The sequence below is a fragment of the Populus alba genome, chromosome 7 (genome assembly GCF_005239225.2).
Source record: "Populus alba chromosome 7, ASM523922v2, whole genome shotgun sequence".
Taxonomy (NCBI): Eukaryota; Viridiplantae; Streptophyta; class Magnoliopsida; order Malpighiales; family Salicaceae; genus Populus; species Populus alba.
In genome coordinates, this window is record NC_133290.1 from 2886067 (window position 1) to 2899989 (window position 13923).

The window sequence follows — 13923 nt, forward strand, 5'->3', positions numbered from 1 at the left end:
ATTAGCCCAGAATCTATTCAAGATACCCACTAGTTCACACCCATCTCTCTTCTTGACTTTCTTCTTTCTCATATATAATACCCAAATCTAATTTACCCATAGTGTCTCATGATATGATATGATTTGATCATATGATCATGACCCTACCCTGCAATTGTTTGGACCTGGCTAAATGCTAAGTAGAGCAGATCAAACCTCAAAAACATTGGTTGAATAGTTCCTTCGGCTCTGGCAACGTAGGATCTAACATCAGCCAATAGCAACTGATATTTATTATTTGTGAGAAATTGACTCGGCCTAAACCGATTTATAAAACTAAATTGACACGCAACCGCGAAGTAAAACCCGATAACAAAAACCCATGTTAAAATCTGTTAATTTAAAAAATATATATTAAAAAAATATATTATTTTGATATTATTTAAAATTAAAAAAAAATCAAGTTTTAATTCATCCTCCTGACCCGAGATTCATATGCAGGTATTATAACTATTATGGGACCAATTAATGGGATTGTGCTGGCAGAGTCGATTCTTAATTTATGTTTGAAGTGACCAAATTACACCTAATTGTTTGTCCCCAATTGTTTTCTAGTGACATGAATAGTTAGAGGTAATTTTGTCATTCTACACATGAAACTCATGGAACAAGTTTATATTACTAATAAAAATTTAAGTTGATATGTATATAATCTGATAATTCACTTCCTAGAAGTGTCACAATTCCACATTGATTTGCTAGATTTTTAGAAGTAACCTTGTATATATATGTATAGACTTCGAAAAATAAAATAAAATAAAATAAAAATATGTAAATGTAAGTGAAAAAAGTTACATAGCAAGACGTGATGTAAAGATATTTTTCAATGAAAAAACAAGAAGATGAACATCAAGTTTTAAAATGTATTAATTATAAGAATATTTTTACATAAAGATATAATAAGATATAAACTTATTTGAAATAAAAAAAATATATATTATATTTATTGATCTAACATAAATACTATAAAACTTACTGATTATTAATCTTTAAAAAATGAATTTATTCATATTTAATAGCAATTATCGCAAACAATTGGTATTTTCTAGCTATTTTCTGAGATTCTTATTGAATGAGGAGAGGAAAAAATGTTAAATACAAAGGTCAAAAAGTCAAATGCCATTCTAGAATGATGAAAAACTACTGTATGTAGTGGTGGTTGGTGACCGGAGGAACCACCTAAAAAGAAAATTCGCCATGGAATTCGAATCAAGGCCTTGGATTTCTGCTGCTAAAAGAAATCTTAAATTCAAATGCATTAAATTAATATGGAAATGTATTTTTCTGATTATTTAGAAGAAGAAAAAAAGAATTAATACTGATTTAAAAAACCTTTATTATTTTTTAATAAAAAAAGGATCAATTATAATAACAACAATAATTGATGGGTTTAATTACTTAATCAAACTATGCAAAGGGAGACCAATGAGTCATGCCATTTGGGACCCAAAATGTAATATCTATAACGAACAGGCAAGTCCACTGTCCCATCCATTAACTCACGATTGAGACCTCGCCGCTTGTCTCTTACACTTTCTTGGCACGTTATACGATTTCTTGTATTCATGATAGAAAAATTATTTTTAAAATCAATTTGTGTGTTCATGGAACTATTTTTTATCTCATAGAACCCTAAATATGCATCCTCTATGTTTGTTTTATTCATTCAAATGAATTTAATTAACTCGTGGGTCTTAGAATTTGAATCTGGAAAATCAATAAAAATAACAATCTCATGAGTTTACATAGCAACTAGCAAATAATTTTTATAAATAATTTTTATGTCAGATCAAGGAGTCCAAATCCAAGAAGAAAAAAGGTTGGGGGAATTAAATGAATTTTTTATTGGGCCAGCAAGCTATTATTAGATTAGACGAGGTTAGTATATTAGATCTAGAAATGGTTGATCAGAATTATTCTTGAATTTATTTAGTAATCTTGAATTTTATTTATTTAGTTTAATTTTTTTAATAATAGTTGAGTTTTGTTAGCCATGTAACTTTTATTAAGGATCCTTTCTCTTATAAAATATCTAGATCTAAAACTAGTAAGAATATTGTTATATGGTTTATTTTTCTCATAATAGATTATTCAATAATAATTATTAATATTCAGTATTTAGCAAACCAAGGTTTTTTCTACAATTTAAAACTACATCTTAAAAAATAATATAAATTAGCTTAAATTATTAGGTTGAGATAATTCTTTAACATTGTATCAGAGCATTGATAATCAAGCGGTCACGAGTTTGAATCTCACTATCCCTATTTATTTGATAAAAATTAAGTACAAAATAATGTAAGTATGTGCAAGTTTCAAGTTTAAAGGAATTTCATTTAGGAGGTGTGTTAGAGAATAATATAAATCATATCTTAAAACCTCACCTATTAGGTTGAGATAGTTTTTTGACACCGTGATTGTTGAACTTGGAAAACCTAGTTATTTCTTTTAGAGCAATCAAAAACTAATGAGAAATCAAAAGATTTTTATTTATTTTTTATATAAACATATTAAAATTACCTAGAAATACTAAAAACAACACTACTTTTATTTTATTTTCATGCTAAATATATGTTTAAAACTCAAGCAGTCGTAATTTCAATTGCAAGACGAAACGGCTTCAAGCTGGCTAGGGTACATGTCAATGACGGCAATATTATTTTAAAAAAGAGAAAGAAAGTTCCTTGATTTTGATCTTTCTTGATGGATTAGATTTTCACTGTTTCTGTGAACAAGTTTGTCAACTCGCAAGGAAATGGTCTTCTTGGTAGGCCACCTTCTCTCATTTTATTTAATTGTGTGCGAGAGATCTTTGCACCTTTTTTACTTTGAAAGAGTCTTATCTGACACTATTTTCTCACCCAACGAACACATGAGCTCAAAGCTCCATTCTTCTCGAGGCATTTTCTAGCTAGAGATGCCTCCTCGAGGTACTTTTCTATCGTCAATGAAAATTCCTATAGTTAATTAATATTTTATAGTGGAACCTTACTGTCGTTTACATTGACAAGTTTCTAGAACATTTCTTTTCTGATTAAATTTGCTTAATTGTCTCCTGCATGCGTCATCCTTTGTAATGGGGTAAATTTAGATTTTTGCTTTCTAAATCCCACCTCAAACTTTTGATTTGTTTCAATTAACTCTCATTACTGCTTCCATCCCTCGTTGAGATTTATTTCAGTCCATTTCCTAACAAGTATAAATATAACAAAGTAAAAAAAAAAAAATAACTAGGATTTCAAGCATGCTAAATTATTTGTGCATTAATTAACCAACCACTTTGAAACTATATTTAAGACAAGATACTTACCTACCATGAAAATAAACTTAACCTTAATTAGTTGTCCCTCCTTGAATATTGGCAACTCTTCTCCAAATGGGACATGGTCCCTCTAAGGGGCATATTGTAGATGAGAGCAGGCAGGATCTAGCTTGATGAGATTTCCAAAAGATTTGCAAATTAAGACATTATTTGACATGTCTTGGTTTCCTTCTAGCCTCTAGGTTTGTTATTCAACTGTAGAAACAAAGTTGGGACCTGGATGTTCAAGCTCTCAAGTCCATAAATAAATATTGCTAGTAAAACTTCCCTTCTTTTTTCACTCTTCCCTTATCTTGGAGATACAATCATTCTAACTTTATTGGATTGAACAAATTTTCTTGTTTTAAAAGTGAAAATCATTTTGATGTGCGAGTTAAAAGTCAGTACTTTTACTTCTTTCAATTACTTTGTCTCTTAGCTAATGACAAGGTAGTTATTGTTTAATCTGATTTTTTTAAGCTAGGCAAACTGTAGATTAATGATTTTCTGCTCATTTATTCTAGAGATTAAATTTTAATATTACACAAAAATTACATCATGTTGGTGCGATTTTTGTTATATATTATTATATAAAATTACATGCTTTATCTATCGAGTTAAAACAAAAATATTTGATCGAGGTTATAATATTGCACAGCATTGCTTGGCCTATGTAAAACTAATAAATGTTAGGCTCCACCTCTGGTCACTCCAAGAATAACTTGCACGTACACTTGAGGGTCTAGTCTCATTGATCAACAGCAAGGTTTATTTTTGCGAAGGTTCTGGGTTCGATCCTCAAGAGTACCAGTCTGTCACTCCCGCGGTGTCTTACCTGCCTACTGGGCTTGCAGGATGTTCAGTGGGCCCTAGGATTAGTTGTGGTGCGCGTAAGCTGGCCCGGACACCCATTATAAAAAAAAAAAAAAAAATAACTTGCACATAAATTAATACCAATTTCGACTTTACAAGGCCTGAAACCACGAAGAAAATCCCATGCATTTAAACCTACTGAATTTATGAATGTTTTTTTTTTAAGAAAAATATTCAGTAAATGATATTATCTAGACTTTTTTGGAGAAGATTGTGTGAACAAATTTTGGTGAAAGCTTACTTGTCTCACAGCATGTCACTGAACATGACGGTGACCAAGCCTTAGGCGACCAGAGAGAAGAAGCTTTTCCGAAACTGAAATAATCAAGTCAACATAATTAAAGCACCTCCACTTAGTTTTATATATATAACCTGCCGTAAAAAGCAAGTCATGAACGCGTTTTAATGCTTTTTGATCCTTCATGCACTATGAGGTCTAAAGCTACTTGGAAGAAGAAAAAGATGGATGGATGCGTCTGGTAAATACAAGGAGAAGACAAGTTCCGCATAGACCTAGCTCTGGGGTATTTGACTGCATTTTAAAATATTGGGTTTCTTATTATTACATGTCTAAACACTAGAGACTCTACTATATCTTTTGGTTAGAAAAACAAAAAAAAAATATGTATGGATGATTTTTATGCGGTTATATGAAAAAAAATATAAAAGGATAGTTAATTTGCAAATAAAAAAATATGTATAGAAATTATAATATGAAAGGTAATAAAATAGATAATTTATTCTTATTGAATATTCGGTAGCAATTTTTTTTAAAAAATATTACATGTATAAAGTTCATATATATACTTCAAAGTAAAAAAACACAGTAGAAATGTCATTCGCCTATATGAATATACTATCATACATTTTATTTTATTTTTCATCTAATTATTGGAAAATCAAACTCAAATTTCAACATGTTTTAATGAAGAAAATCTTAGAAGGCCAAAACATACTCTAATTAACTTAAAAGCTCAAAATAATTTCAATCTACCAGCCACCTTCATTAAACTCATTTTTACGAGACAAACTTAGTGACACTTGGATCTTCCTTCTATAGCTAGAAATATAGCCAGCCGAAAGCTCTCCTCTCTCCCTTTTCAGCTAGTCTTCCTGCCTCTCCTCTCTCAACTTGATTATGTTGTGTTTTAGAAATATCAAAACACGGGATAATATATTTTATCTGGGGATGGATGGAAACCTAAAAACGGAAATGAATTGACAGCAGAAGCATGAAAATTCTTCAAAGAAATGAGCTAACCATGCAACATGGTGGAAATTAGCTCAGGCTGACAATACTATCCAGGAACACCTTCATTATTACCCTGAATACAGTTATCAATCGAATATAACTCCAGACGTTTGAAGACACAACCATCCTGTCACACGTTGTGATGGAAAAAAGTACTGAACAACAATCTGGAAAACCTATCTACATGTTACCAAGAAAAAAGCAGACTAAGGTGACACCTCTTGAACTGCCAGAAAATGGATACGGCTGTGCTTCCTCTACTAATTCGATCACTGCAGTACGCCTAACTCAGCTCCACAGTCCAATTCATCTTGTCCTCTATAAGGCCCATCTGTAGCTTGGTTAGCACACTATAGAGTTGTTGCGCGACAGCACCAAAACCTTCTTCTCCATAAGACACCCTGCACAACAGGAAAAGTTGCATAAATTCACATCCAATGTTGCCAAATGCACAAGAACGCTCCCACCATGGCTTTTATACCAAACCACCATAGCCACCTGAATTAGCAGCTCTTGATGACACCGAAACCACCTTTCATCAAAATTCATCTATCATTGCGTTTGAACCAAAACCAAATCTCGAATTTAATTCCACTACTCAAAGGAGCAATTAATCTTAAATATATGATCTAACCTGCTGGTCATTTAAAAAAATTGGACACTTGAAGTCACCAAATTAAAGAAAGAGAGTAGGGGGGTGAACAAAAAAAACATAGGGAAATTGATGGGTTTTGTTGTCTCAGGGTGGTTGTTTATACAGATGTGTTTGATAATTGAGTTTGCATGTGAGAAGGGTAGAAAGAATTGTGCAAGGAAAGAAATATTGAAACATCATATGAAAAACCACTTTATATTGTCCATAAACATGCGCATTTTTCTCCCTTCTCTTCAAATGGAAAAGGCAACTTGTATACCAAACACGTCAAAGGTACCATATAAGAAACACATAAACAGCAACGATACCAAATGCACTCTTAACTGCCTCTTATATTATTGACAAAATATATGTGCATTTGTGTTATGATTGGTTTTTCCTTTAAAGTGTTGAATAAAGCAAAATTGTTTTTGATCAAAATCATGTGTTGTTGAAACATGACCTTTTACTGTCAATGCAAACTAGATGGGAAAGGTAGTGGCTTTTTATGAAAGTACTTGATTGACACAATCAAAAAGGTCAGTATATACAAAAACAAAAAATAAAATAAAATCCAATTACTTGATTGAGAAAGGTGAAAGTTGGTGTACAGAAATTGCAGTTTATCCTTTGGTGTACTAATAGTGCAATTATCCCATGAAACTTTAGCCCCACTTCGCACAGTTTATTGATGTGCCATGCCAAGCGTGGCTCATACTGAGTCATGCTCATGCTGACCATGAGCCTATCCATTATACACTTCATCGCTGAACTATTTAATGTTCTATGTCCAAAAACAGTATATATACATAATCATTTTAACTCTACATGCAAAATGGATAATACTTCAATGAGACCAGTACAAAGATAGACTTTTAAACATTGTCTCCTCTCAATTACCAAATGCCACAAAAAAAAAACACTTTTCTACCCGCTTCAAGGTCAAGATTTTAGCTTTGGAACTGATTAGTCAATGTATAGAACACCAGATCAACTTAAAGAACTCGTCTGTCAATGTATTGACAGCAAATTAATTTCAACACATTCACTGATGAGGTTACAGGATTTACCTTTTACCCTTGTAGGTGATGCTTCCCACAGGTGACACAACAACAGCTGTTCCAGTACAAAAAACCTCATCAGCATCAAGCAATTCATCTACTGTCACAGGCCGTTCCTCAACCTGCATTTACCATATCAGCATTAGTAAGTCAAATAATTCTTTTGAATGGTACGGTATCCATGACCTCTCATGGCATAATTATTGCACTATTAGCATAGATATACAAAATTTTATCAATTAGGTAAAGTGCCAGGTAGAGAAAGTGGGAGAATTGGAATTGTGAAGGGATAAGCTAGGCACCACTAAAATCAGTGCATTGGCATACATGGAATTTCAAAAGGTTGGACTAACCAACACATGCCTGTCAGTTATGACTTGTCAACAAAATGGACTCCTGAGTTTATACCAATAGCAACATGCAGAACATGTTTGGGTCTGAAGGAGGTCAGTGACAGAAGAATTGTGGCAGAGTCATTCATAGAATCAAATATAACCAAATGAAATTCCTAGTAAAACTTGATAAAGAAGGTAAGGAAAAGTCAACAGAATAAATTCGGAGACTGCCAAGACATTATGAGGGAGAGAAATCGAGCACACTTTTTACCATGAAACGTGTGCTATGAAACTTTTGGCATCCAGAAGCACCTATCACTAAAGACGATCACATTTAAAGATTTAATTCTTGGGCTATACTGCAGGCAAGGGGAGGACCCAACTTAAGCAGATTATTGGTATACTAGAACATTCAGAATGACGACTTCTAAAACTGAGTACTTTAAACCCCATTTGGACAACCTAAGCAATTGGACCTCTAAATGTTCAAGCCCACACAACCCAACGTCCAGCTAGCTGGAAATCATTGACAATGAAATACTGGACAAAGAAAGCAAAAAACCAACCAGGGATGGACTATATCATCGAATATTTTCATGAGCAAGCTCCATCGCTTGAATAAATAAATCACAAGAATTCTTAGGGGAAGAAAGTGTGAGCTGCAAACCACACCCACGCCCCCCCCCCCCCCAAGGTTTATGGGGAGTCTCAACACCACCCAAGAAGCCTCAACTTTCATCACACTAATTTTCCCACCCATCCTAAAAATAATAGAGCCCTATTTTGGCAGCAAGTTTTTGGCCAGTGAAACTAGAATTCATAGACTCTCAAATAGGCTTAAAAAACATCAATACATCCCCACCCCCAACAACCCCCACCCCAAAAAACAAATAGACAAAACAACACTCATACACTAGTCCAAAACCAAATTTCTAAATCATGAGTTTGTTACAAAAAAACTCAAGACAAAATTAAACCACCCAACAACCTTCGAACTTCAATCTCCCAAAGCTGGTGATCATTTTTTGAGGGCTAGATTAACTAATGGATATCATTGTCTTCTTTATTATCATATTTAAGTAAATCTTCAAACCAGTCTCCTTTGTTAAGAGGATCAGCCCAACATTCTTTCATCTACATTTTCATAAGAATTATTATTATCATCAAAATCAGGATTCTTATCAGTCTTAATTAAAGTCAAGTCCACAATCTTACTATTGGATGCACCCTTCCCACTATGTGTACCCTCACTACTACGTCCCACTTTACTTGCACCTATCATCAGATTACCTCAAAGGAAGTGACTATCACCTATACCTTGACAACCTCTGATGACTTGACTTCCACCTATCACTTGACTCCCAGCTATATGCTGACTGCCATGAAAATTGTCACCTAAATCAACATCAAGCTTACGCGATTCCTCGTTTCTTTTGCATTTTCCAAAAACACCAAAAGTTAAACCTACTTGACTCGCAATCACATTATGCTCCAAGCAAATCACTACAACCTTGTTAATGGGAATTTGGGAGACCATATTAACTGCATGTTCATCTTTCACTAAAGTGCATCATACAAGTCTTTGCCATCCATTCTTCTCTGAAACTTTGTAACCCCCTCAATCCCCATGTTTTCAACCACATCCTCTACTTCTGACCACCTGTCTCATCCAGAGGCAATAGTCCTAAAAACATAGATTTCTCCCTGAATATAGCTTTTCAGGAGTGCCCCCCTATAATGCAAATACACAGGATTTGGCTTTGACACAACAAAGCATGCAAATAAGACAAAGAACCCATACAAGTACACTAGTCTCTGAGAAATTTCAGAGTACTTCAGGAATAACTACCAATACTTATTCTACAAGAGAGTGAGAGACACACACACACAAGGAGGAGAGAAAAACATGAGAGAATGAAAAAATATTTGAACCCAGATGGAAATAATACTTGTCACTTTTGGTGGGTCCAGATATGATTCCCTTTCATCATCTCTCTCTTCAAAGTGGTCTCATGGAGTAAGTATTGGTAGTTACTCCTAGAGTACTCTAAAAATTTTCACTAGTCTACAATGGCACAGACACATTCCTAGACATGCAGGTATAACAAATGGACAAAAACTTTGTTAGATAATAAGAGAGTGTAACACAAGAACACAAACTAGACAACACTTTGGGCTACAAGTTTCTGTTTTTGTTTTGTGAGTCATGCTAGGGAGTATTTGCCTCTCATGTATGGTTTCCTAGTTTCCATTAGTTTTATGGACAGAAATAGACAGAAAGGAAAAATTTTAGATGCTATGAAAGTTGAGGGCATAGTTATAAAACTTGGACAAGCCCGGTGGGTCGACTCGGGACCAAGCCAACCGGGGCCTAGACCGGTACAAGTTAAAGAAAAATGGGGAAGGAATTGACCCGGTTTGACTTGTTCAGAAATCCGGATTGACCTGCAACCTTTACAACTACGTCTTTTTTATGCTTTTATTTAAAAGAAAATAGGTCAAACGGGGTCAACCCAGGTTAATCCTCCCAGTCTAGAACCCGGGTCAAGTTTAATAACTCTGGTTGAGGGGGTTAATTGATAAGACACTTCATAAACCTTGCAAGCTAGCTCCACAAAACAAACAAATGCATAGATTACAAGCATAATGCTGTTACCCTAAGAAAAGAAGTGAGAATCTATCAGCACTCATTACCTCTATGCATAGATTACAAGCATAATGAACCTAGAATTGCCTATTATTGTACATGTTGTGGGAGGATGCCATTATCTAGAACAAAATCAAGATATCAATCCTCTAGTATCACAAGTTAGCGATGATCTTCATAACTGCAGCACAAGTACCTGAAATCCTTGGCTTCGAGCAACATCAATTATGCTCTTCCTTGTAATTCCTGGTAGGATTGTCCCTTTTATTGCAGGAGTGGAGATGCTGTTACCCTAAGAAAAGAAGTGAGAATCTATCAGCACTCATTACCTCTAAGAACAATGGACTCGAAATAAGACCCAAAAACATCCTCTAATGTAATTATTTCACCAAATAACAGATGCATTCAAGATGAAATCAGAGAAAGCAGACCAATGAAAACGTTAAAGATGGTAAAATAAATAATACAACATATCCAATGACGTCATAACATGCTTAGCATATTGCAACAAGAAACCAAGCCCCATAGTATGCTTCCAAACAGCCAAAATCATATCCAGCAGCAAGGCACATGAACTATAATCTAAACACAACTGGAACAGAATGAAAATACCTACTAATTGATAGCTTTACAACTGTACCCACTCATGGTGTTTAATTAACACCAGATATAATTTTCTAACAGACTAAAGAGATTCGTTGTTTGCAAGGGTGATTATAATAAGCAGAAATGCATGAGAATAGAAAAAATTGCCTAATGCATGTGTGTGCATCAAAATCCAACAATCAGAAAGAATCTTATTCTGAGAAAAGGAATTTCTCCAAGATTTCTAATTCTAATAATTACAGCAATAGTGTTTGGAACACTATGAATGGGATGCTCCAACTTTTCAGTGATTGAGTGCTAAGAAGTTTCATTGGACAGCTGTTAATTTATGATGCTGAGGCAGCTCACCTACCGAAGCTGGGGCATAATGATCATGACACTTGTGCACAACTTAAATAGAAATGTAGAGCGTGGTTTATTTAGCACATCCACCAACCATGATTCATACAAAAATAAATGATTGAAAGCACTATCAGCAACCAGGAAATGGCTTCTCTGGGCTAATATATAACACACGATTCAACATAAAAAACTAGGTGGAAGTAATGATACAACTATTGAATAAAAAAGAAAGATTTACATAAAATAAGAGCTGCCATATCCACAATACCTTCACAACAAAAATGTTGCAAGAAGAAACCTCTTCAAGATACTTTTTATGTACACAATCAAGATATAAAACATCAGAAAAACCTCTGGCTTTTGCAGCAGATTGTGCCTTGAGAACCTATGAGTGAAAATTCAGACAACAAAAGAATAAGTATTGACTAAAAAAGTTAAGATTAAAAAGGTAACAATAGAAAAATCTTCAGATCAAATTCAACGAAAAAAATAGAATCAAATTTACACTTCTGGCTATTGATGCACAAAGAAATTGCACCAGGCAATAAAAAACACAAAATTATAGAAAGATAAAACTTGTAGGAAATTAATAAACTACGTCCAATAAGGTCAACAAATTTGACAAGGTACCAAAACTTTTGGCTCACTTACCGCAGCATAATTCCCTATAGTCTTCACACCTCCAGTGCCACCAGGAGTTGCTCGATGAAGTTCATTCTCCACAATTAAATGAATTGGTGCCACACCTTCCTGGCATCAGATATATGCAATAGGCTTACATTAATCACTGGAGAAGGATGTCATCCCCACCAACATGAGAGAGAAATGGGTAGCGAATTATCATAAATCCACTAAAAAGCAACAACAAATCATCATAGACTAAAAGCTTGACGACATATGTGCATTATAAAGCACTAGCATGAATGCCTCTCCTACAACCTCCAAACCAAAAAGGGATAATTTTGACCATTCACACAAAATGAAGTGAATCTTCAATAAATCATAGACTCGACCATATATATACTTGTATGCAAAACGCAGCCTTGCAGAAAGACTAAACTGGTGGGGCTTGCAATTTATTGTCATTGAATTTTTTACCACAGTACATGAATTACTTTTTGAGCATCAACCTAAAATTAATTGATTTAACACTAATTTCTAAAATGCACTTCTTCATTTGAATAGAATATGACCTCGTTTAGTTCAGAAGCAGAAACTTGATTGTACTTTTAACACAAGAAATTCTAAATAATGGACCTGTATATTCAAATATGAGAGTGAAACAGTAACTGGAGACTAAATGGAGAGATATCTTGTCTGAAGCTGAAACAGAATTGATCACACTGTACCAGAAACCCCAATACAAGAAGAAAACAACCTTAAAATAGTTCCCCACTGGTGAAACATAAATGAGAAAGGTATACTCAGGAGCAGGTGCAAGACCAAGAACAGCTCCACTCCCCATTAGCAATGGTCTGATATATAAGGAACCTTTACCTGGAGGAGGAACCTGAAATGGGACATTTACACTTTAACAATCCAGCTTGAAGAATCAATAGGAGAGAAAAATAAAGGTGTACCAATATTCAATTTACAACTTACCCAACGTTTGTTTGCTAAAACAGTTGCTTTTACTGCATCCACAAACTGATCAATTGTCGGTGATGGCATGCACATCCTCTCTGCACCCATTATCATCCGCATAGCATTTTCCTCAGGACGAAATAGAAGAAGGTTGCCATCTTCTTTCCTATATGCTTTCAGACCTTCAAACAATCCCTAAAATCAAGAAAAATAGAAGAAAGGAAAACAATGTGATAATCTTGAGTCAGGAGACGCAATAAGATGTAAAATGAACCCAAAATGAAATTAAATGGGATCCAACAGCTCACATCCGTGATCCCTTTCAATTTAAGACATACAATTTAAAAAATAAATAAATAAATAAAGGAAAGGAAAACCTGGCCATAATTTAAGACGCCAGCAGAAGGGTTCAGTTCAATGTTTCCAAATCTCTGTAATTCACCTTTGGAAAAGTTTCCACCTTTAGTGCATTTCATTGTATACATATAATCAGTGGGAACGTATGCAAATCCAAGGTCATCCCAGTCTATGTCAGCTAATTCAAGTGTTTCACTGCCAAAACAAACCACAAAAGCATGGCTTGGCATCACAACAACATATTCAAACAAATCCTTAACAGCAACAACAAAGACAACAGAACAGAACACACCTGTGTGTATCAGAAAACGCAGCTCCACGCTTAAAAGGAGACACAGCTTTAAAACAAGAAGAAACCTGCTTTTGTAGCTGCCCAGAAACCACCAAAAAAAAAATCATACAGATAAATATTCAAGAGAGGGGGAAAAAAAAGGAAAAGAGAAGGGCATCTAATTACCTTGAGAGACAGAGAGGGAGGAGGAGAGAAATTTGGAAGTCTAGTGCGGTGGTCTGAGAAGGGAAGGGAGGAAGAGGTGCGTGAGGGGTAAAGAAGGTAATTTGGTTGCAGACCACCAGAGACGGCGCTTCTCTCCATTCTCCTCTCTTTCTTTCTCTTCAGTTTCTTTCTCACTCTCTTGTCTGTTTTTTTACTGTGTGATTGTGAAGGACTCTTTCCTCTTATTGTGTGTGTGATTCTTCGCATTTTTCCTCCCCTAACATTTTCTCTGAATATAGTAATATAATTTTATAATATTTAATATTATTAAAAAAAATTAACTGTTTTTTTATATATATTTCAACAATATTCCTTTCCGACTGCTACACTTTTTTAAGGTAAGAATATTTTTGGATTAACTTGTATTTTTTTTTTTATTAACTTGTATATATATTA

General features: G+C 34.3%; 1 protein-coding gene across 1 annotated transcript; it reads right to left on the bottom strand.

Moving 5' to 3' along the window:
* Positions 1-5409: 5409 nt before the first annotated feature.
* On the bottom strand, positions 5410-13696 carry LOC118063362 (branched-chain amino acid aminotransferase 2, chloroplastic). Its single transcript, XM_035077384.2, has 10 exons — positions 13489-13696; positions 13324-13400; positions 13052-13226; positions 12693-12869; positions 12469-12600; positions 11742-11840; positions 11359-11475; positions 10339-10434; positions 7170-7282; positions 5410-5866 (listed from the first exon to the last, which is right to left on the bottom strand). The coding sequence occupies exons 1-10, from the start codon at positions 13624-13626 to the stop codon at positions 5749-5751; spliced, it is 1242 nt and encodes a 413-aa protein (XP_034933275.1). The 5' UTR covers positions 13627-13696; the 3' UTR covers positions 5410-5748.
* Between the last annotated feature and the right edge of the window lie 227 nt (positions 13697-13923).

What these genes read in the sequence shown, in the direction of transcription:
- LOC118063362 (XM_035077384.2), bottom strand. Translation starts at nt 13,626, where the DNA reads ATGGAGAGAAGCGCCGTCTCTGGTGGTCTGCAACCAAATTACCTTCTT. An exon ending in CTCCCTCTCTGTCTCTCAAG is followed by an intron (nt 13,401 to 13,488) that starts GTAATTAGATGC and finishes GTTTCTGGGCAG; the next exon opens with CTACAAAAGCAGGTTTCTTC. An exon ending in CTCGAAGCCAAGGATTTCAG is followed by an intron (nt 7,283 to 10,338) that starts GTACTTGTGCTG and finishes TGGTAAATGCAG; the next exon opens with GTTGAGGAACGGCCTGTGAC.